This window comes from Lissotriton helveticus, chromosome 4_1, assembly GCF_964261635.1.
Source record: "Lissotriton helveticus chromosome 4_1, aLisHel1.1, whole genome shotgun sequence".
Lineage (NCBI taxonomy): Eukaryota > Metazoa > Chordata > Amphibia > Caudata > Salamandridae > Lissotriton > Lissotriton helveticus.
Window position 1 is genome coordinate 328,034,095 of NC_136063.1, and position 22,291 is coordinate 328,056,385.

General features: G+C 44.1%; 1 protein-coding gene across 1 annotated transcript in view; it reads left to right on the top strand.

The window, feature by feature from the left end:
- EIF3H (eukaryotic translation initiation factor 3 subunit H) overlaps positions 1 to 22,291 on the top strand; it is a 386,817-nt gene that overhangs the window by 287,788 nt on the left and 76,738 nt on the right. Inside the window, exon 5 of the mRNA XM_078686862.1 lies at positions 13,033 to 13,182. Coding sequence (XP_078542988.1) covers positions 13,033 to 13,182 — 150 coding nt within the window. The remainder of the gene's footprint in view (positions 1 to 13,032; positions 13,183 to 22,291) is intronic.

The following is a 22,291-nucleotide window of genomic DNA, read 5'->3' on the forward strand; positions in this document are numbered from 1 at the left end:
AAATCAGACAATACAAATAAAAGAGCACGGTACGCCAGAAGGGCTGGGAAGAGCAAAGCCAAATGAGGAAAGGGAAGCAGGAAAGGGCATCATTTACAAACAATATTAAAGGGAAACTGGTCACTAAGAAAAACATCGTACGGTGGATAACTCAGACACTCCAAACGTATCACAAAGGAGCTGGAATACAGCTAGAGACCAAAACGAGCACATTAGTCATGAAAGAAGGGGTTGACAATAGCCTTCCTGGCAAATATTCAGCTAAACAACATGTATGGCAGCCACATGGTCATCAGTACACATATTCACAAAATACTACTGAATTGACATACAGGTAACGGAGAGGTTCAAGTGAGGAGGGACAGACTACACTGAAACAATGTTTACAAGCTCAACCTTAACTCTAGCTCAGCCTCCACAGTGAAGTAACCTCTGTGAAATCAATGCACAGCATGTGAATCCAGAAAAGATTATTGCTGCAAAACAAAATGGTTACTGGAAGAATGGAGTGTTTTTGCATTGTGTAGATTCACATGCGACCCAGCCGCTTCCCAAGGAAATGAGGCAAGACTAAGTAAACAAGGGATCTAAAAAGAACACATAGCCAAGAAGTATCCCATAATAGACAGATGATCACTTGGGAAAAAAGAATCTGAAGATGGCGACCACACATGGAGGCTTCTGGAGATGGGTGTCTGATGTCAGGAGAGGTTGGACTAAGCACCAAATGGTGAAGACAGTAGTTTCCCCCAAAAAAGAGAAAAGGGACCAATATACAAGAGCGGAGTTCAGGATCATACCAATGGATGGCGCAATAATGCACAGCATGTGAATCCAGAAAATTAAGCGTGAAAACTACCACAGGTTTGTAACCAATTACTTAATCTTTAATAAATAAGACCCAATGACCAAAATCCAATTTGTAGAACTGGAGATGTGGAATTTATAGATTTCAAGTGAGGAAAGCACCAATCGCCACTCGTGGTTATGTGGTCGTGTTAGATTAGGTTAAAGTCACAAGTCCTGGCTGGCCACAGGCATCCAATTAGGCCTGCTGAACAAATAACCTTAAATCCTGGTTGCAGAGACACATGTTGAGGATCCGTTGCGCAGTGGTGAGCTGCGATGCTAGGTCCTGCATCATTGTCTACAATGCAGTCAGGGGGTGGCTTGTGATGCAAAGGCGTGAGTTGAGGATGCATCGCGCAGCAACGGTTCCCGAGAGATGATACAAGGTTCTTGCATCCAAAAAGTCTACGCAGCAGAAGCAATGCATATGTTCTGCTTGGGTTTGTGCAGTGCAGCAGAGAAGATGTGACGGTTCGGCAGAAACCTCAGATGAGCTGTCAGAGCACCTTTAAGCACACTTCCAAGGGTCCAGGACCACTTCCAAGGGTACAGGACTAGGTTGGCACCACTTGATAGGGTAGGACTCACAGATGGCCGAGTCCAGGTGCTGGTTCCTGGTTGTTTGAGCCTTCTGTCCCTGAGGTACTCGTCAGGAAGCCATCCAATATCCTTTGGGACACTCTGGAGTTGTGGGTTCAACAGATGCAGGTCCAGTCTTTCTCAGACAGGTAAGAGGGCAGCAGGTCAGGGTAGCAGTCCTTCAGAGCAGCAATACAGCAGAGTGGCAGGCATTTCAGCAGCACAACGGTCTGTTCCTCGAGGCAGAGCCCAAAGGTCCCGAAGTGTACTGAAGAGTTTGGTCTAAGGGTCCAATATGTTCGAGACATATGAGTTGTAGCATATTTATTCCTCATGGCCACTCTGAAGTGGAGGAAGCTTCTAGAGGTTTCCACCCTCCTGAGGTATCAGGCATTTCCTTCCTCCTTGTCGTGGCCCCAGCTTGTCTGGGGACACAATAGTCCAGTGTCAAACTCCTTTGTCAGAGTGCTCAGGCTTAGCTTTTGTGATGGGCAGTTGTGGTTGGTGACAGCTCTTCCTCATCATTAACTCAGAGTGGCATTTACTGCCAGTACCTATTTTCCCTTTGTCTCACTGCCTGGGGGTAATACACGAAGGCCAACTGCCAGCTGTACCTAGTCATGAGACCCAGGATCAGGCTGTAGGCATCAAATGGTTAGGACAAGAAAATGGCAACTTTCTATAAGTGGCATTTTCAGAATTAGGATTAAAAATCTGACAAAAAAGTCCTTCACTCTTCTATTCATCCACTATCCTTTTCAATCAAAATAACAGACTAACATGTTCACTTCTCAAATTCCATATTCCACTATACCAACTCACCACTTATCATTTATGGGTTCCAGAGTAGCGTGCTACTCGTCAATAAAGCTTTTCAACACCCCATCAGGGTTACAAGCACTATATAAATGCAAACTTCTTTTCCCACCCCTCCCCAACCCTTCTCAATCCAAATAACTGACTAACATATCCACCACTCAAATTAATTTCATCTTTCACCATACTAATTCAACAAACTCGACAAAAAAGTGCTTCAAAAGCCCATAAGGGGTAGCAAGCGCTATATAAAAACAAACCTCTTTCCCTCTTCTATCCCACCACCTACCCTTCTCTATCCAAATAACTGAATAACATATCCACCACTCAAATTACTTCATATTTCACTATACTAATTTTCAACGCTAATCCTTTATGGGTTCCGGAGTAACGTGCTACTCGCCAGAAAAGCGCTTCAGCACCCATCAGGGGTAACAGGTGCTTTATGAATGCAAACCTTTCTTCCCCTTCTATCCCTCCGCTATCCTTCTTACTCCAAATAACTGACTAATATCCATCACTTAAATTACTTATTTCACCATACTGATTAACCACTAATCCTTTATGGGTTTCCGGAGTAGCGTACTTCAACACCCCATCAGGGGTACAACATTTTTTTCCTCTGCTATCCTTCTGAATCCAAATAATTGACTAACCTATCCACCACTTAAAATTTACTTGCTTGTTTCACTATACTAATTCAACACTAATCGTCTATGGGTCCCAGAGTAGCGTGCTACTCGCCGAAAAAAGCACTTCAACACCTCGTCTGGGTAGTAAGCGCTATACAAATGCAATTACAATACTATACAATGCAATTAAAGAGGGCTTTTAATTGCAATTCTTAAGACACCAAAACTGTACTTATCTACCTGCTCTCAATTGGAAACTAAATCTTATTACATATAATAAGGTAACTCCTATGTTATCCTAAGGGAGAGGTAGGCTTTACAGTAGTGAACAACTACTTTTAAAATACCTGGACATGTAAAACCTAAAAGCACAGGTCTGTTTTTCAAATATACTGCACCTTGCCCTATCTTATGGCTGTCCAGGGCCTACCATAGAGACCTATAGGTATTAAAGAGGAAGGTTTATTTTGCCAGTTCGACATGGTCGTTTAAAATGGCACACTTGGGCTGGAATGACAGGCCTCAAACATGTTTAAAAGATTACTTAAGTAGGTGGCACTTCAGGCCCACTAGTAGCATTTAATTTACAGGCCCTGTGTATATTCTGTGTATATTCTGGCGGACACATACTGGACCCGTTCTTCACCTCCTTAGAGGACATTACTTTATGCCAACCTGTCCAGTTGTCATGGACAGACCATATGCTGGTGAAGGCAGTTATCCCTGTGGTAGATTCTCTTTTTGTGGCACAGAATAAAACCTCTCTCTCCCGCCAGTGGAGTAAATTAAAACTTGAAGACTTCTACCTTTTATTAGGAACAACACCCCTACCTCTTCACTCCGATGCTGATTGTGGGTATGATTCATTTTGTACCTGGATTGGCATGGCCTTGGACTCTCTTATTCCCCTTGTACGTTCCAAGTGCCGGACCAAGGCCCATAGCCCGTGGTATGATGATACCTTGTCGTCTCTCAAGAGAGAGTGCAGGCAAGCTGAAAGGCGATGGAGGAAAGCCTATGACCCCGCGCTCAAAACCTGCTACCTTACTCTATCCAAGGCATATCACAGAGCGGTTTGTCGAACACGTGCCGCATTTTATGCGCAGGAGTTCCGGAACAGCCCTAATCCTTCCAAACTAATTTTCAAGGTCCTAAAGGACCTTACAACTAAGAGGGCCTCCGCGGCAGAAATCTGCACTGATTCTCACTGCGAGAGTCTGGCCTTGTTCTTTGTTCAAAAGGTGCAAGCAATCTACCACACCTTTCCAACTACTGTGCACCGTTCGGATTTATCTGATTGTCCTAAGATCAATGATAGGATCCTGGACTTTTTGGCCCCCCTATCTGAGGAGGGTTTTGATGTATTAAGCCAAAAAATTAAATCTGGCTCCCCGGCAGACCCCCTCAAACCGGCCCTATTTAAAAACATGCAGGCCACATGTCGCGCACCCTTGCTTGCCCTTATTAATATGTCACTGGGCTCAGGGATTGTACCCACCAAGTGGAAGCAAGCGGTAGTTACCCCCATCCTAAAAAAGCCTACCCTAGATCCTATAAAACCTGAGAACTATCGCCCCATCTCCCTGCTGCCGTGGGCTGCTAAAGTCACCGAAGCCCACGTGAATGGGATCCTGGCCGACCACCTTGCCAAAGCCAACATCTTGGATCCCACGCAAAATGGTTTTCGTACAGGCCACAGCACGGAGACTGCCTTGTTATACATGGTCGAACATCTGCGCTCCGTGCTGGACACCGGACAAACAGCGGCACTCCTGTTGTTAGATCTGAGTGCCGCCTTTGATACGGTGTCCCACGAAATCCTGTTGCGGCGGTTAGAGGAAGCTGGGGTTAGGGGGCTGGCACTAGGCTGGTTCCGCTCCTTACTTTCCAATAGATCTTTTCAGGTTGCGATACCACCCGGTAAATCCACCTCTTACCCACTCACCTTGGGGGTCCCACAGGGATCATCTCTGAGCCCCACTCTTTTCAATCTTTATGTGAGGCCGCTGGCTGCGGTAGTCAAACGCTGGGGCATGACAATGGTGTCCTATGCAGATGATACGCAGCTGGCGGTCACACTAAGTGGGGACTCAGCCATGGACGCCCTCAATTTCTGTGAGGGGCTACGCTCGGTGGCCAATTGGATGAACCAGAATTGTCTCCAATTGAACACAAAGAAAACAGAGGTGATGGTGTTTGGGAAGCAACCTGGATGCTGGAATGACAACTGGTGGCCCCCCGAGTTAGGAATGATCCCCTCTCCTGCTATGGAGTTAAAAAACCTTGGGGTCTGGCTGGACCCTTCACTTAGCTTCACTTGCCAGACTAAGAGGGTGGCTGCCTCTTGTTTTGGCATTATTAGGGGCATCAGGCCGGTGCTTAAATTCTTCGATGCCCCCACTAGACAGCTTGTGGTCCAGGCCTCGGTACTATCCAGGATAGATTATGCCAGTGCTCTGCTAGCAGGCACGAACAAGGCTGAACTTCTGCGGCTACAACGAGTGCAGAATGCCGCCGCAAGAGCGATATTTGGGCTGCCCAAACGTTGCTCAGTGTCCAGAGCATTGCAAACACTCCATTGGTTGCCTGTTGCTCGGCGGATTGAGTTTAAGGTGCTCTGCCTGGCCTTTAAAATTTTGAAAGGCATGGCTCCACCTATTCTCATGAACCTTCTGACCCTATATGTCCCCTCTCGCTCTTTGAGATCGATGGGCCAGAATTTGGCTGTTGTTCCTCGCTTTTTGCTGAGCAGGATTGGAGGACGCTCCTTCCGAGTAGTAGCCGCTAAGCTCTGGAACGCTCTCCCTAATGACATCCGTGCTTTGGAAGATTTAACCAGGTTCAGACGTGTCATCAAAACTTTTCTTTTTAATAAAATTAACTGACCCTGCGGCATTTTGTGATGTTGTGTTTACCTTTCTTGGCGCCAGGACGCCCCTTTGCTGGGGCAGCTGTGCGCGGTACAAAAACCATTAACATAACATAACATAACATATGTAATGTAAGGAACTGGCTAACTACTTTCATATGAAAGTAGAAAACATCGTAAGTTCCTTACCACGGCCTGCCCTGGAATCAGATATAGGCGAACAGCGAGGTGATGTTCAGAACAAGCTTGACGTCTTTGGTCCAGTGACCATTGACGAAGTTCGCAAGGTTCTAGGGGCCATAAAAAGTGGTTCGCCTAGGGATCCTGTTCCGATGAGATACCTCAAGCAGGTAGCAACCACTATTGCTGCACCAGGAACAGATCTTATCAATGCATCTTTGGCGTAGGGAGTGGTTCCACCCAGTTGGAAAAAAGCGGTTGTAAAGGCCCTTCTGAAAAAGCCTGGTCTAGATCCATCGGACCTGGCTAATTTCAGACCGATTTCCTTGCTGCCCGGGTTCGGTAAGATCGCGGAGAGACTGGTGAACAGGCGACTGTCACAGTTCCTGGAGTCCAATGGCTTGTTGCAGATTTCCCAAACGGGATTCAGGCCGGGCCAAGGCACTGATACTGCCCTTCTGGCAGTCGTGGAAGAAGCCAGGAGCATTCTGGATTCAGGGGGATCAGTGGCAGTGATCCTCCTGGACCTTAGTGCGGCTTTTGACACCGTTAACCACCAGCGACTGTCAGAGGTAGGCCTGACTGGAATGGCCTTGAAGTGGCTCGCGTCGTTTCTGCACCAACGAACCTACCAAGTCTGGGAAGGTAGTGCACAATCTGCCCCCATCCCCCTTCAATGTGGTGTGCCTCAGGGCTCCTCCCTGAGACCCACATTGTTTAATGTCTATATGGCACCATTGGAGGATGTGGTGGCACCACTGGGTATCAAAATTATCAGCTATGCTGATGAGCCCCTTAGCAGCATTTAGCGCCGGCACCTCGCGGCGGCTCCCTTCACTGCTGACAGCCAGAGGAGAGGAAAGAGACAGACTAGCACTACGAATAAACAGGTGAGCCCCGGCCACATCTCCTCCTGGGCTTTACCGCACTACGCACAAACCTCAATGAAGCGCGTTTGCGAAACATCACAAAACTGACGGAGAGCTTTTCCCGCCGGAGTTGCGTTTTCTTAACTTTTAAACGCATTACCAATAGTCGCGCCTCAAATATACCACGACCGGCGGAGCGAGCCAGTGCCCCTCATGACACTGCCCTCACCGGGTCGGGCGCCCCGGGCTACCCCGGACCTTATTATTTGGGTGATTGGACACATGCTGTTAATACTACACGTCCAAACCGCGCGTGTTATAAATCAATCCCCTGTGGCTTTGGGTACTGTAACATTGATCTACCCAAAGCAATTGTGACTTTTTTACCTTATACGCTGAACACCGCGCTTGTTACAAAGCCTTTCTCTGTGACTTTGGGTGCGTTAACGCTGTTCTACGCGAAGCACTGAGACTCATTTTCCCTTCAGAGACATATGGCCTTTTCTTTATTAACCGCGCTTTTTATAAAACAATCCCCTGTGACTTTTAGGCGCTCTAACACAGATCTACTTCAATTACTGAGTGTGATGCCCTACTTCACTTTCAGAGACATACGGCGTTCCACCACGGACCGGCCGGTCCAGTGGACCACAGAATCCCACGCATTTGAACGAGTTTATGAAAAGCTCCCAGTAAGTTCTCGCCCTTTACATTTGATTTCAGTGTTACTCTGGTGATTCATCCCAGGTGGGCCAGCCCACTGTACTTACACCGCCTTTACTTAATTACAGACTTCTCGCACCATAAAGGAACCTTGGAAGGTCCCCAGGCTGTAGGCCCAAACAGGCCTCATGCGAAGTAGGTAACTTTTCACCTAATTTCGAGTGCATTAATTACTATATAGGAGTATGAGATACATTCACTATTTCCGCATTGTTTATAGGCGCTCCTGTTATACCCCAACGTCCTGATGAAGACCCCATCCTGAGGTTTTGAATTACCCGTACCTTTCAGGGGTCGAAACGTCGACTATCGTTACTTTTCACTGTTCCAAACATAGGACTAAATAATGGATAACTACGGAACCTATGTTTGAGATTGTTTTTGGAACCTTTGGATCTGTATATAGACTGTAAAGGCTTTTCATTCCTCACTGTGATTTTAAATCAGTCACACCACCTTTACCCGGTCCCCACCTTCACCCCCACTTACCCATCCCTTCTAAATATCCTTTCTCTATGCACCTTGAGCGCATTGACACACTTTTGAATTCACCTAATATATAGAAATGTGTTGATTCTAAGCTTATATTGCCAATGCATTAATTGCAATATTATCTACCATTTGGGTTGAAATTTATGCAGTTCACAAATATAAGATGTGCTAAATAAATATGCACCGAATATATTGACTTGTTTTTCGTTTGTTGAGCAACATTGGTGCCTTTGATAGAATGAAAGTATTTCACTGAGAAAATAAGTGCCATTTTGAGATTATTCCTATTGTTTATATCAGACTCCGACCATTTATACATGTACCTATGCTGATGATACCCAGTTGGTGGTGGCCCTTTCCCAACTGGTGGATCATCCGGACCTGTTGCACTCCTTCTTGTCCAAGGTGTATACATGGATGGGCAATTCAGCACTAAAACTGAACGGCTCTAAAACAGAGCTGATGCTGCTGGGACATGCAGGGCCTTTTTTGCCAACAGGCAGCTGGCCGAGTTGTCTTGGCGACCCTCCAAGCCCCAAAAAGGAGATCAAAAGCCTGGGTGTGTGGCTTGAACAAGACCTGTCTTTCAAGACCCATGCAAAAAAAACGGCCGGAGTCTGCTTTGCTCTACTCCGATCAGCCCGTAAGATTCTACCCCTTCTCCCTCCGACCTCCAGGAAACTTCTTATCCAGGGTCTGATTGTCTCGAGGTTGGATTATAGCAATGCGCTTTTTTTGGGCGCTCCGGAAGCAACGCTCAATAAACTGCAACAAGTGCAGAATGCAGCAGCAAGGCTGCTGATGAATATTCCAAGGAGACAGTCCGCAAAACCGGCACTAAGAGCATTGCATTGGCTTCCGGTACGGGAGAGGATACAATTTAAATCTCTGTACGGCTCATAAAATCCTGCGTGGGAAGGGTCCTCCCATTTTGGGTAATATGGTGCTCCCTTACAAGGCTATCAGAGCTTTACGCTCTGACCACAAATCTTTGTTACAAGTGCCCAGAGTGAAAAGAGCCAGGACGGGCGGTAGAAGATTCTCGGTGAACGCAGCCAAGTTATGGAATGCGCTGCCTTTGAATTTACGGATAGAGACTGGTACTATTCGGTTCCGAAAGCTACTCAAGACCCACCTATTCCCCGCTTAATGCTGTTTTTTAATATTGTTTTCTTAGCTCCATTCCCTTGAGTCATGAACGAGCGCTGGGATGCCCAAGGGTAACCGTGCGCTATACAAGATTCCAAATAATAATAATAATAATATATGGTATACAACTCTACTAGGGACACATAGGTACATAAATGATGCCAATCAGATGTAAGCCAGTTTTACCATGTTTTAAGGAAAGAGCACATCCAGGGGAGAGGACAAGGACTTCAGCCCTGGTTAGCAGTGGTAAAGTGCACAGAGTCCTAAAACCAGCAAGAATGAAGTCAGCAAAACATGGGGGGGGGGAGAACCGCGTCGAGAATGGGCGGTTTAACAGCAGTCCATACTTATATCTGGCCATAACCCACCACAGAAGGAGGAACAGTATTTCTAATTAACCGCTCCTCAACTCCAAAAACTCCTACCTAACCCCCCTGCCCCCCCTCCTCACCCCTCCCTCGCCCCTTCCTCCCCAGCATCCCTTCCTTTGGGCAGCATATGAGTTTGCCCCAATTTGGAATTTGCCAGTAATATTTTCCTAAAGAGTTGACATCAGGGATTTTGCACTGGGGCAAAACAAAGTGGTGGGGCTGCCCACCCTAGCATGCCAAAAAGGGCAACGCAGTCTTTCCCTGCCATTCTCCTGCGGGCAAATGGAGGAATTACTTCCAGCGCCTAGGTGGCCAGAAAGCCCATTAGACCCAAGGAATTTCAAAATGGCGTCAAAACCAAGAAATGAATGGGGTTTGTCCACCCTGGACTCAGACCATAACCCCACCCCAGAAGGGGCAATCGAATCTTACTGCCCCCTTCGGCGAAAGATGGGTTTGTCACAATTGGGGGGTGTTCCCATAATGTGCCCCGAGAAGAGAGGTAAAAAGCCCACAAGACACCTGAGATTTTACATTTAGGCAAAGCAGAGGACTGGTGCATGCCACCCTTTCATTGAGTCATGCCCCACCTCAAAAGGGGCAATAATGTCTTTCTGCCCCACCCTGGAGGGCAGGTAGATGGTTTGCACCCAATTTGCCACTAAAGGGGGGGGGGCGGTCAGGCGGGGTGTAAAAGACTTACTAGACACTAGGGATTTCAAAATGGCACCTAAACAAACCAACAAAAGGATGGAAGCGGCCGTACTTACCTAACCAAGGAGCAATAGAGTCTTTTCGACTCTCTGCAGGCAGTTAGAACGTTTGTCCCAATTGGAGGTTTGCTTGTCATCTCTTGTGACAAGTGTGGGAATGCTTGGTGGTTACGAATTTTGTAGATCCCTGATGATTCCGGAACTTTCTGTCACTGAAATGTGAGGAAAATGTGTGTTTTTAACAGGTTTGCAAGGGATTATGGGTAAGAAATAGTCATGAGATCCTGCAAGTCGCACCACTCTGGTATCCTCCAGGTGTCTAGTAGTCAGAAATGTCTGGATTTGGTAGGTTTCCTTGGGTGGCGGTAGAGCCCAGGCCTAAAATCCACAGCTACAAACGTTGCAAAAAACAAAGGGTCAGTTTTGAGTGGAAAAATGGGATCTGTCCATGTTGAGTTTTGTACCCTTTCCTTTCGTGGACAGAAGGCTCACCCACAAAACTGTGGTACAAATTGAATCCAGAGACGTGAGAATGATAGTGGGTAGAGCATTTATGGATCCCCTCAAATTCCTGAACTTTTCCTCACAGAACTCCTAGGAAAATGTGTTTTCAGCCAACGTTTGAGGTTTTCAAGTGCTTCTGGGTTAAAAAAAAAAAAGCCTTGTGAACACAAATCACACTGCCCTGATCTCCTGGGTGTCAAGTTGTCAGAAAATGTCTGGGTTTGGTAGATTTCCCGTGCTGGCAGGTGAGCTACGGTCCAAATTATGGAGCTGCTTACATAGGTTAAAAAAAAATTGATTTTGCTGGATGATATGATGCCTCCAGGTTCCGTTCTCGGACATTTTATTTTGCAGACACTAGATTCCGCCACTCAAGTGAGGTACTGTTTTCATCAGGACGTGTGGGAACACAGAGTGAAGTAGTGTGGCTCACTGGTTAGAGGCGGCAGACCCGAGAGCAGAGGACGGCCCGGGACCAGGGTTCGATTCCCGGCGCGGCAGGTTTCTGGACCAGGGTCAGCGGACTCGATAATTCTCTCGCCTCGGTGCCCACTCTGATCAGCGATCACACTCGGCAACTCTGGGCATTAGCTTGCCTCATCTTCACTAACGGCCCCACCAGACTGCCGGGGATGCCTGGTCTCACCCTGGAGATACCCATTAAGGGACCATCTCTCAGGGAAGCCAGGAAGGGTTTCGCAGCGGTCGAAGCGCCTTGGGACCCTACGGGTAAGTAGTGCGCTATATAAATGCCTATACATTTACATTTACATTTACAGAGTAGTAGAACATTTGTTATTACTAATTTGTTTCCTGTGCATTAGTGACTCTACTTATGTGCAAGAAAGAAGATCTTTTTCAAAATGCCCTTGAATCACAGGATAGGTTGGGTAACCACAAATTAAGAGGTACAAATGCCCATTGTTCCTAAAATCAGTATCTAGTGCACACTTGAGAAATCCATACGTTTCATTCATACCTATTTTTCATTCATTATATTTTGCCATATGATTTGCTGTATAGTTGGTACATCATGAAACATCAATGTAAAGTACAGCTCAGTTGTCAGCTGTGGGTATTGAGTGTTTTTGTATATCAACAAATCCTATATATTCCAATGTCTATAAGAGTCTATTTGAGCATAAATTGCATTTTGCATTTGTAAACTGGCTATCGTGACAGACAAATTACAGATTAACACTGTGTCACAAATGGCTGTTTTTTCCTACTTATTTTCATGATTTTTTATAATTTCTTTGGGGAAACCTTTGAGGAATCAAGACAAATTACCCCTTGCTGAATTTAGAATTTTGGCTACTTTGCAGAAATGTTTTACTTTCCAGGATCACCTGTGAATTCACGCCTGTTTATACATAAACTGCAAGTAGGTTAATTCCACAAAAAGTAGGAAAAATTACTACCTGTTAGAAAAATGCAAAACACTGTGGTAGAAAATATAACTTTAAAAAAAAAAATTGCAACACTTCTTGTTCCTTTTTTTTTTTCTTGTTCCTGAACGTCTTGATAGCTTGTTCGATGGTGATCCTAGCACAGCAAACTTTTCATGGATACCATTGTTAGAAAAAAAAAAAAGAACCTCGCTCTTTCATACATAGCATTAGTTTCCATTTTTTGGTTAACATGAAAAAATCCTATTTATGGGCTGGCAAAAATCATTACTACAATTTCCATCTACATCGGACTGTTAAACAAAAAAAAACATAAAAACCGTTTCAACGAATTCATTGCTATTGCATGTTCTTGAATGCTTCTTTAGCTGTAAATATTACTGACCAGAGCTAACGATGGGAAGGTAAGTAAGTGGTCGGCGACAGGTGGTATATGTCAAGGCCACCTTTTAGCCACTGTCTTTCTTTAAGGCCACTGTATCGTATTTGTTTTCTGTACATATAAAATATAAACCAGCCCAAATCCATGAATACTTGAAGTACCCTAAGTGTTTCTTCCAAATGTAATCTTTCAATGCAAATAACCTTTTTTTTCTTGCTGGAGATGCAGAATAAAATCCATCCCTAAATAAATCTGCACCACTTTTAGTATATTTCAGGATATTTTGATAATTTCATAAGGCTCATTTTGATCAAAGATGTAGCGTGGAAGAAAGTATTTGTTGATTGCTGTTCAATATTAAATAATTGAACACATTTGATCTGGTAGTAGCACCACTAAATTAGTAACAGATTCCACTGTTTATATGATTGTAAATACAATTTCGCTTCTGTGTTGCATATATGAATATTTTTTATTATTCTTTCTGAACAGTTTGAAAAAGGCAAATATTGCATTTGAGCACATGTTTGAAGAAGTTCCAATTATAATTAAGAATTCACATCTGAATAATGTGCTACTGTGGGATCTGGAGCAGAAATCACCTGTATCTGACAAACATGAGCTATTGAATCTGGCCAGCAGGTAACATTTTCATCTTTGAAAAAAAATATCAATTTTGATTAAAATGTATTAAATTCTGCAAGGACGCACACAATTGTTACATCATCATTGTTATTTTCTCGAGTTGGTGGCTCTTTGTTGTTTATACCGTGTTACCATGCAGACTACAATATAGAAATATTAAATTGACTAGTGAACCTCAATGCAAAAAAAATAAGTTTGTGCTCTTCATCCTCCTCCTACTTTTCCTGTTACTAGTACTTCAACTGCATATTCTCATTCTTCTTTTTTCGTCGTTGTCTGCTTAATCCATGCATTTGACAGCTAATGATTATTATGAAGAAATTCTCCTCTTACTGAAGCCCCGAGCTTCACAGTTTCCAATTGTTTTCAGGGTGGGCACTACATAATTGATTATTTCCCATGTACATCATTACTTGAATTGATTTACTAGTATGCCAAACTATTGTGAGTACATTGGTGAGAGTGGAAATGTGAATACTCATGTAGGTTCTAAAAGCATAGCTTTTTGAGAAATAAGATCAAGGAGAATAGGAGAGGATAAAGGGAACTCAACTTTCCTTCTCATTGTTCTACTAAAGCAGTACCTTCAAAAAGCAAATACTGTCTGATCCTGTATCAAGCCCTTCTCCTTCAAGAAAGGGTTCTTCTTGTCTGAGAATTTCCTAGAAAGACAGGAGTGACTTGTTTCCAAAACAGACGGATTTGGAAGGGTGTTGAGGCCCACAAGTGGAACCGTAGATATCTCAATCATGAAAGTGGACATTGCCACAATGATACACATGTTGCAAACAGAACTTGTTCAGGGACTGCTGCTATGAAAAGACCGGAAGTTGAAGTGGTTAGTTGCAAGAATAACCCAAAAATATTGACATTGCCCTGAAAACCGAGCCATTAATTAGACTAACCAGGCAACGGAGAAGAATAACAAAAAAAGAGTTGAGGAGAAGCAGGTGCAAGTTTTGCTTATCATGACCAAGAGCAGAACATAAGAAAACCTCTGGAACAGTGGGCAGAGTTTAAAGGGAGTGTTGGAGGTGAAAGAATGGATAAGAGTGCAGAGTAGAACACTATTTCATAGTAGTGAAAGGTCACAAAATCTCAAGCGTTGGTATTCTCATGTGGAAACTGAGCAAGACCATGAAAATGTCAAAGAATGGAAAAAATGGAAACCCTGCAAGCCTGACTTCTGGGTCAGGCTTGACCAACTTCATTTTAATTTGAGTCTCTTACTAGGCTCTTTATTATTATTTAGAAGCACTGAATTGTCATGTCCACGTGTGGGACTATTATATCTATAAAAAAGGTCTTCTTGGAGTAGTAACTATTTCTCCTCCTCCAAGATATCTTCATTATAAACACTGAATTGACGAGCCCGTGCTCCGGTTGGTGCTTATGACTATAATGAACATTCACTGGAGACAAAGTAAGGGTACAGATAAGTCACTATTGCGTCTTGATTAATTCTCTCCCTATGGTGCAGATTCAGCCACGATATCAGAACATAGATAAATTAAATGTCAAGTTTTACACCACCCCAGAATCCTTTGTTAGTGGGCGGGGGTAGCTGACACTTTGAACAAGTGTCTGTGAAAACAATAGGTCTAGCCTGTCAGACCTAATGGCTTTGCCAATAGTTTTTAGCATTTTCTAGAACATTGCAGCAGCATTATGTGGCATAAAAAAGACTGATGTGGCTACCATGTCATTTTGTAGGTGTGTGCATGCATTCAATACACACGCCTCCAAAAGGACACTGCCTTTTTTTTTTCATGGATGGATATATTGGTAAATAAAAAAAGAAGGTAGCACAAATCTGCTCATTTAAAGCATAGCATAAATGAGTGGATTGCCGGACGTGTTGGGCTGGGGCTTAGGGTGAAGAAACAAGAGGTTGAGGGAACGGAACAAAGGGTGAAGGCACAAGGTGGCGGAGGGTGAAGGACCACGGCTCAACACGGATGGCAGTGGGTGAAGGAGCATGGTAGGAAGGGGGAGTTGAATAACATGGATGGCAGTGGGGTTGAGCAACACATTGGGCCGAAGAAGAAGCAACACAACGGTTTAGAGGAGAAGGAACTCTGTGGGCCAGAGGAGAAGGAGACAACATGCTGCAGAGCCACTTGGTGAAAGCACATGCTATCTGGTCACTATTAATAGACAGCCATTGCCTACTAAGAAGCGGTGGTATCCTTGGCGAGAAAGGCCTATGGACAAAGAGCAAAATAAAGAATGTTTCCTTGATGGCAGGGTTGAGAGGGCATGTAGGTATGTGACGTCATGGGGATTGGTGAAAAGGCACAGAAGATGGCAAATGGTGGAGAAGGGGAATGTAAAAAAAAAATTAAAAAAAACATACTTTTTAACTTGAACTATATCAATATTAGACTCTACTTACACTTTACAGTAGTTTTGAGGGCCGGGGAAGTACAATTTGCCAGTAATGTTTCATTTCAGGACCTGTTAACATTTGGCATAGAGCATTAGAACCCGTTTCCGCTCAATTTGCTCACAAAGATAAAGTTATGTTTTATATATGCACAAACCCTTTTCCCTATTCTGTATTGAAGTTTGGGTGCGTTTTGGCATTATGTTGTACTAGGTTGTATATGTATAAAATGGATGCTGTGAACCATTGTGAAGGTCTAGGTACACCCACAAAAATTCATCCTTCTCAGTTGGCCAACCCACTTCCTCTCTAGGTGTGCCCTGTTACTCTCAATTTTCCCACTTTCCACTGAAAAATTCACCACTAAGGCAGGTTATCTCTAGTCAGTAATGGAATGCTGGTAGAAATCACCTCAAATTACAATGCTGTAAAAAGAATTGCCAATGTATGCCTTTAAATTTCACTTCTTTTGTAGCTGATTTCAAGTTGGGTTAATAAAACCTGTTGTGAACAAGTCCCCTCTTAAAATTGCTGGTTTTAACCAATAAGAGACATTTTTCAAATCTTGGAAACATCTAATATCTCAAAATTCCGCAGGTATGTGGAACAGAGCTGTGACAAGGGATTGGATAATAGCAAAAAGACTCCAAAAACAAAGTGGGTGTATGAGAAGGGGTAATTCTGACTGGCAAAAGCAGTGAAGTTGAAAACCTGACTCTTTTACTACCAGGTCACTCATTTTAAAGAAATCTGAAGGAGCGCGAGAGAGTTTTGCTCCTCTGGCCTTCCCTTCTTTTGCTTGTATGGCTAGGCCTTCAGCATTTCTTGACTGCTCGAATGCACAGATTCTGTTTCAGCACTTGTTGATGAATCTGGCTGTTCAGTGGCTGAACATGCCATTTCAGCAAATAATCTTTTCTGATTTTTTTTCTTTAGTACTTAGTGATTACAAAACAACAAAAGTAACATGCTGTGCTTTTTACACCGATTGTGCTCCATCAGTGACTTGTTTGATTTATGGAAGAGTTCCTGGTTGTCTCCAACAGTGATCCTGCAGATCCATGGTCATTGCCCGAGTTGGCAAAAGCCTAACCCTACCATAACTCCAAGTTCCTTTTTTTAGGTTTCGACCTGGCGAGGGGCAAAGCCCCTCCCAGATCGAAAACTATTGTCTACAGTAGGGATGTTCTGACCGCCTCTGTTTCCAATTGGCTAGCTCCATAAACGGAGGCTAGCCATTGGGAGACAGAGGCTGTCAATCGCGCTTTCTCTTGAAAACGCGATTCGGGGGCGTTTCTGGTGCTTTTTTTAAGCCCCGCCCCTTTGTCCTGGGCCGCGCTGCGATTGGCTGCCGGCCCGGACACCCCCGTGACGTCATTCCCGGGCCGCGCTGTGATTGGCTGCCGGCCCGGGACTTGACTTGTTTTTCTTTCTCGTGCTAATGCACTAATCCACATGTTTGCAATTGGATTCTAATGCCGCCGCCGCCTCCCCGTCTGCCCAGGAGATGAGCGTCTCAGAGCGAGCGGCCGAGGGGACGGACGGGTGTGTCAAAGGTGCTTTCATTAGTCCGGAGTAATCACTTCTCTGGTGTTTTTCGGTGGGAGGCGAGCAGCGGCGACTTTTGCTCGGTTTGTTGTGCTTGTATGCCTTCTGCATGAGCTGGGTGGATTTGTGTGCGTTTCCTTTTTTAGTTGTACAATACCAGCATCGTTTCTTTTTAGAAGTCTAGCGTAGCACATCCTTCTCTGCCCGAGCAGGGGATTATTCCCAGGGGGCAGATGTTGGCCCCAGGCCCTGTGTATTGAAGCTCTGCCCTTTAACAAGCCAAGCACAACAATGTGAAGCTGGAGCCCTGTCGTTGGTGAGCAATTGTCTTTTTACTTTCATTGTCGGGCCACAGGCTGCTCTTGCACGATTCCTGTTCAGTACGGTCTGTTTTTTTATTTTTTCGAAAGGCTTTTAATCGTGGTCTTGTGAAGTTTGTTTACAACGGAAGAAAGTGTAGTAGTGAGTGCGCAGCAGACAGAAAGCAAGCTCCCGCCTTTCACCGACAGGACTTTGTACTCTGCTTGAATATTTTCTTTACTTTTCAGGCTTACATATTGTGGCTGTGTTGTCATTGTACAGGGGGACTATAGATTCGACATAGTGTAGAGTCACGCTGCTGGCCCTCTGCCACCATGCGACTGATGTAGCCAGGGCAGTCTGAGCCAAATATTGAATGAAGGTAAACTATGCATGCGGCCGAGGGGACGGACGGGTGTGTCAAAGGTGCTTTCATTAGTCCGGAGTAATCACTTCTCTGGTGATTTTCGGTGGGAGGCGAGCAGCCAATTGGATTCTAATGCCGCCGCCGCCTCCCCGTCTGCCCAGGAGATGAGCGTCTCAGAGCGAGCGGCCGAGGGGACGGACGGGTGTGTCAAAGGTGCCTTCATTAGTCCGGAGTAATCACTTCTCTGGTGATTTTCAGTGGGAGGCGAGCAGCGGCGACTTTTGCTCGGTTTGTTGTGCTTGTATGCCTTCTGCATGAGCTGGGTGGATTTGTGTGCGTTTCCTTTTTTAGTTGCACAATACCAGCATCGTTTCTTTTTAGAAGTCTAGCGTAGCACATCCTTCCCTGCCCGAGCAGGGGATTATTCCCAGGGGGCAGACGTTGGCCCCAGGCCCTGTGTATTGAAGCTCTGCCCTTTAACAAGCCAAGCACAACAATGTGAAGCTGGAGCCCTGTCGTTGGTGAGCAATTGTCTTTTTACTTTCATTGTCGGGCCACAGGCTGCTCTTGCACGATTCCTGTTCAGTACGGTCTGTTTTTTTATTTTTTCGAAAGGCTTTTAATCGTGGTCTTGTGAAGTTTGTTTACAACGGAAGAAAGTGTAGTAGTGAGTGCGCAGCAGACAGAAAGTAAGCTCCCGCCTTTCACCGACAGGACTTTGTACTCTGCTTGAATATTTTCTTTACTTTTCAGGCTTACATATTGTGGCTGTGTTGTCATTGTACAGGGGGACTATAGATTCGACATAGTGTAGAGTCACGCTGCTGGCCCTCTGCCACCATGCGACTGATGTAGCTAGGGCAGTCTGAGCCAAATATTGAAAGAAGTTAAACTATGCATAGCGATTGGAATAGTTAATTTAATTTCTTACATTTTTATTTAAAGCACCCATTAAGTCTTAATTCCCGCCAGTCACCTTAAGGTGCCACACTTAATGTAGTTTTATGGGCTCAAATATGAATATGTGAGCATTCTTTTATTAGAAAAGAAACTGCGTCCTATAAAAAACATCTAATCATTTTGTGCTTTTCAGTGCACATTTTGTTTTCAGTGCACATTTTGCTTTTCAGTGCACATTTTCTAATGTAAATCTGTACGTGATACAAGTTGAATAACGGTAAGCTTTGTTGAATGGCACTTGAACGGTGTTGAGGATGGATTGACCAATGTAACTCATCAAAGGTTATAAGGCTCAACTGCTAACCCAGGAGTGTCCTAGCGCTAGGTGTGTGTAATAGAAGAGTGCTGATTTATGTTCCGAATATCCAAGACTGTGCGTTATTTGTGTAACATTTCATGGAACATGTGGTACTAACGAGTCCACAGGATAAAGCAAATCACTTGAAATCATGCAGCAATTGACAGAGAACAAAGTGGATGGTATTCTTGGTTTACAAGCAGAGTTATCTTGTCACATCATGCCAAACGTGGAAAAGCCTTGGGTTTGTGCATCTGATTACACTCCAGGGCGCTACCGTAGAAGATAACGGCCGATGTGGGCATTTTAGACATATTCCTCGAGAGAGTGATCAGTTGTCTACTGTTCATTTTTATTGTGCTTTCCTCTTCGATGTACGGAATTCCACGCCTGTGCATCCATCGTTAATCATTTTAAAGGGAAGGAGGCATGAATGGACTTGTAGTTGGCCTCACAGGTACACATAATACAAGCCGAGGTAAAAACATGTTGTGTTTTGAGCACTTATATGATGGTTATATAGAGCAATAAAAAGCAAATTAAGTCACTGCTCCTATCACAAATCATGTAAAGCATTTGGCCATTAGATACTGGAGTTTGGGCTTCAACCCTATTGCCAGTAATTCCCATACCCTCAGTAACCCACTGATTGCACATTTTCATTTAAATTGTTACAAAATGGCAAACCCTTCCAGAGGTGAATTAATATTAGAGGTTGTCTTTTACAAGTGCTAACAACAAAACATGACCATTGATCTTCAGCGTTCTCGTGCACCGCTCTTGGTGGCCCATTTTCAGATGTCTTGCTTGACAGATGGACAACATGGCTGAACACTTATGGTCTGTGAGAGATATTAATTAATATGACCATCCCAGAAATGCTTCCCTCAAGGCACCATTAATTGTGTCGCTTGTACTGTCAGAAGACTAGGGAGCATGATTGGCTGAGAGGGAGACAATGGTTTTGTCTGTGCAGGGAATGGCCTCCCTAACATAGTCGTGAACTATACCAAAAAGGATACATGATGGGAGCACATGATTGTCATGGGGACGCCACAGTAAACTTAATTGCCCGTGACTAATAGGTCAAGCAGACTTTGTGACTATTATGGAAACTGCTGAAAGATGAATGTGTTAACTTGCTTCCTTTATCTTAATGAGTTTCCATGCCTTCTCTTGCAAAACAGGAAAACGTGAAGGAATTATTGTTTCCTTAATGAAAAAAGTAGGCTTTTCAAGTTTTCTTTTTTCCTACTCATTTTAAGTCTTCATTGGTTTTTCCTTTGTTGTCTTTTGAGAACCTTTAAAGTTAGTTACAAACAAGTGTGAACCTGGGTACCAAGAAGAAGGCAGTGGGGAATGAGCACTTTAATAATCACCAGCAGAGAAAGCTTTAGAGCCCCATCGCTGGACCTCCAAGAACAGGATGCAGGCACAATTGAGTCTCGCACAGTAACATTTGCAATACTGTAATCCCCTGTGCAGCACATAGCATGCGATAATGGGAGCATTGACTGTTATATGTCCCAAAGACCATTACCTTGTCAAACACCATCTAACCTCTCCCACACTAAAAGAACAACGGTTGGTCTCTGAATAAAAAATAAACCCTCACTGTGTCTTCACCAGCACTCTGAAATACCACAGACCCTGCCAACACTATCATCTGTAAAATTAGACCTTCAGCTCACTTTAATTTCGGGGCTCATCGCCACCTCTCTCCATAGTGCCAGCTTTTCGACCTGATAATGTTGTGGTATCCGCACCCCTTCTGTCCTAACACCGCCTGATAGGATCCGAAAATACGAAAAAGCAAACCGGTAACGTGATTAAAGGACGTAGTATATGATATGGTACTACCACTTTATTTATATTGATGGGAATACATTTATACGGTTATGATTGTGTTTGTGCTCATGTGTTTATTGAACATGAATACAAGTAAATATTTATGGCAGAGTAATGACAATACATGCAATTTTACCTTGGACACAGTGCATCTGTTGTTGTTCTGAATATGGTATTGGTATTTGCGTCCCAGTTTTTGCTTCTCAAAATCTGGCCACCATACTTAGCGGTGTTCCAAGTTTATACCACTGTGTTCACCCTCATTCTTTCTCTATTCACGTCTCCTCTTTGTATTCTTCCCTGACCCTTTCTTCCTTCCCTCGCTTCAATCTTCATCCTGACATTTCCTCTCTTCCTTTCCTCTTCCATTACTTCCCAGGAAACTTTGCGCCTGTCTACCCTTCAGAGGACATTTATGAGTGCCTGTGAGCCATAAAGCACATTTCTTGTGCTTCATGCAAAACGGTCAACCACCAACAAGCCCTTTGATAAAGCTCTTGTTGAGCGTAGGTGCTTGTATTGCCCACATTTGGATAATTACTTTACATATATATATATGGCTCTGGATGTGTGTGTGTGTGTGTGTGGGGGGCTCTGGGTGTGTGGCTCTGTGTGTGTGTGTGTGTGTGTGTGGCTCTGGGTGTGTGTGTGGCTCTGGGTGTGTGTGTGTGGTAGTAATTGCTGTCTGCTGAGCTCGTCCGTAGGGTACAATAGGTCTCACATTTGCGAGAGATTAAGATAATGGCAATGTAAATGCAATGCCATTTATTTAGCTGTTTTCAAAACCAACACATAAATACAAATTTTGTCATTTACAATGCCAATAGCTCTAACTTTTCCAAAGGCGAAACCATTGCATTGTAAATGCTTGTTTTACTGAGGGTCCAACAGAAGAGCATTGTCCATACGACCATACCAACCTAGCCTTGGAAGGATGAAGAGTTGTCTTCCACATAGTCTGTTCTAATCTCTATTGTATTTGTTTTTTACTCCAATACCCTGGATACCAGCTAAGCCTAAACAGGGGACAGCCCAAATCACTTACAAACAGATTTACAAGGCGTCTAAGGTCCCTAAACATTGTTCTTGATTAATTAATGCTTGTTGTCGTGGTATTGCAAAGTTTCACAAATTACTGTAGTCCATTCCCAGGTATATCTGGCATCGTGGGCTAAAAATAAACAAAACAACTCACCCTTTGACTGATACAGGTCTGATCAACAGAATTCTTTTTCATTGTACACTACCTATAATTTACCATACTATAATTTGCGGATGTGGATTTCCTAAAATAATTCACTATCGATTAAGTAATGTCAATCTTCAGTGCACATGAGTCTGTGAATAATATGGATTTTGCGTCTTCACTGCGGACACTTCTTGTTAGAATATGACTTTA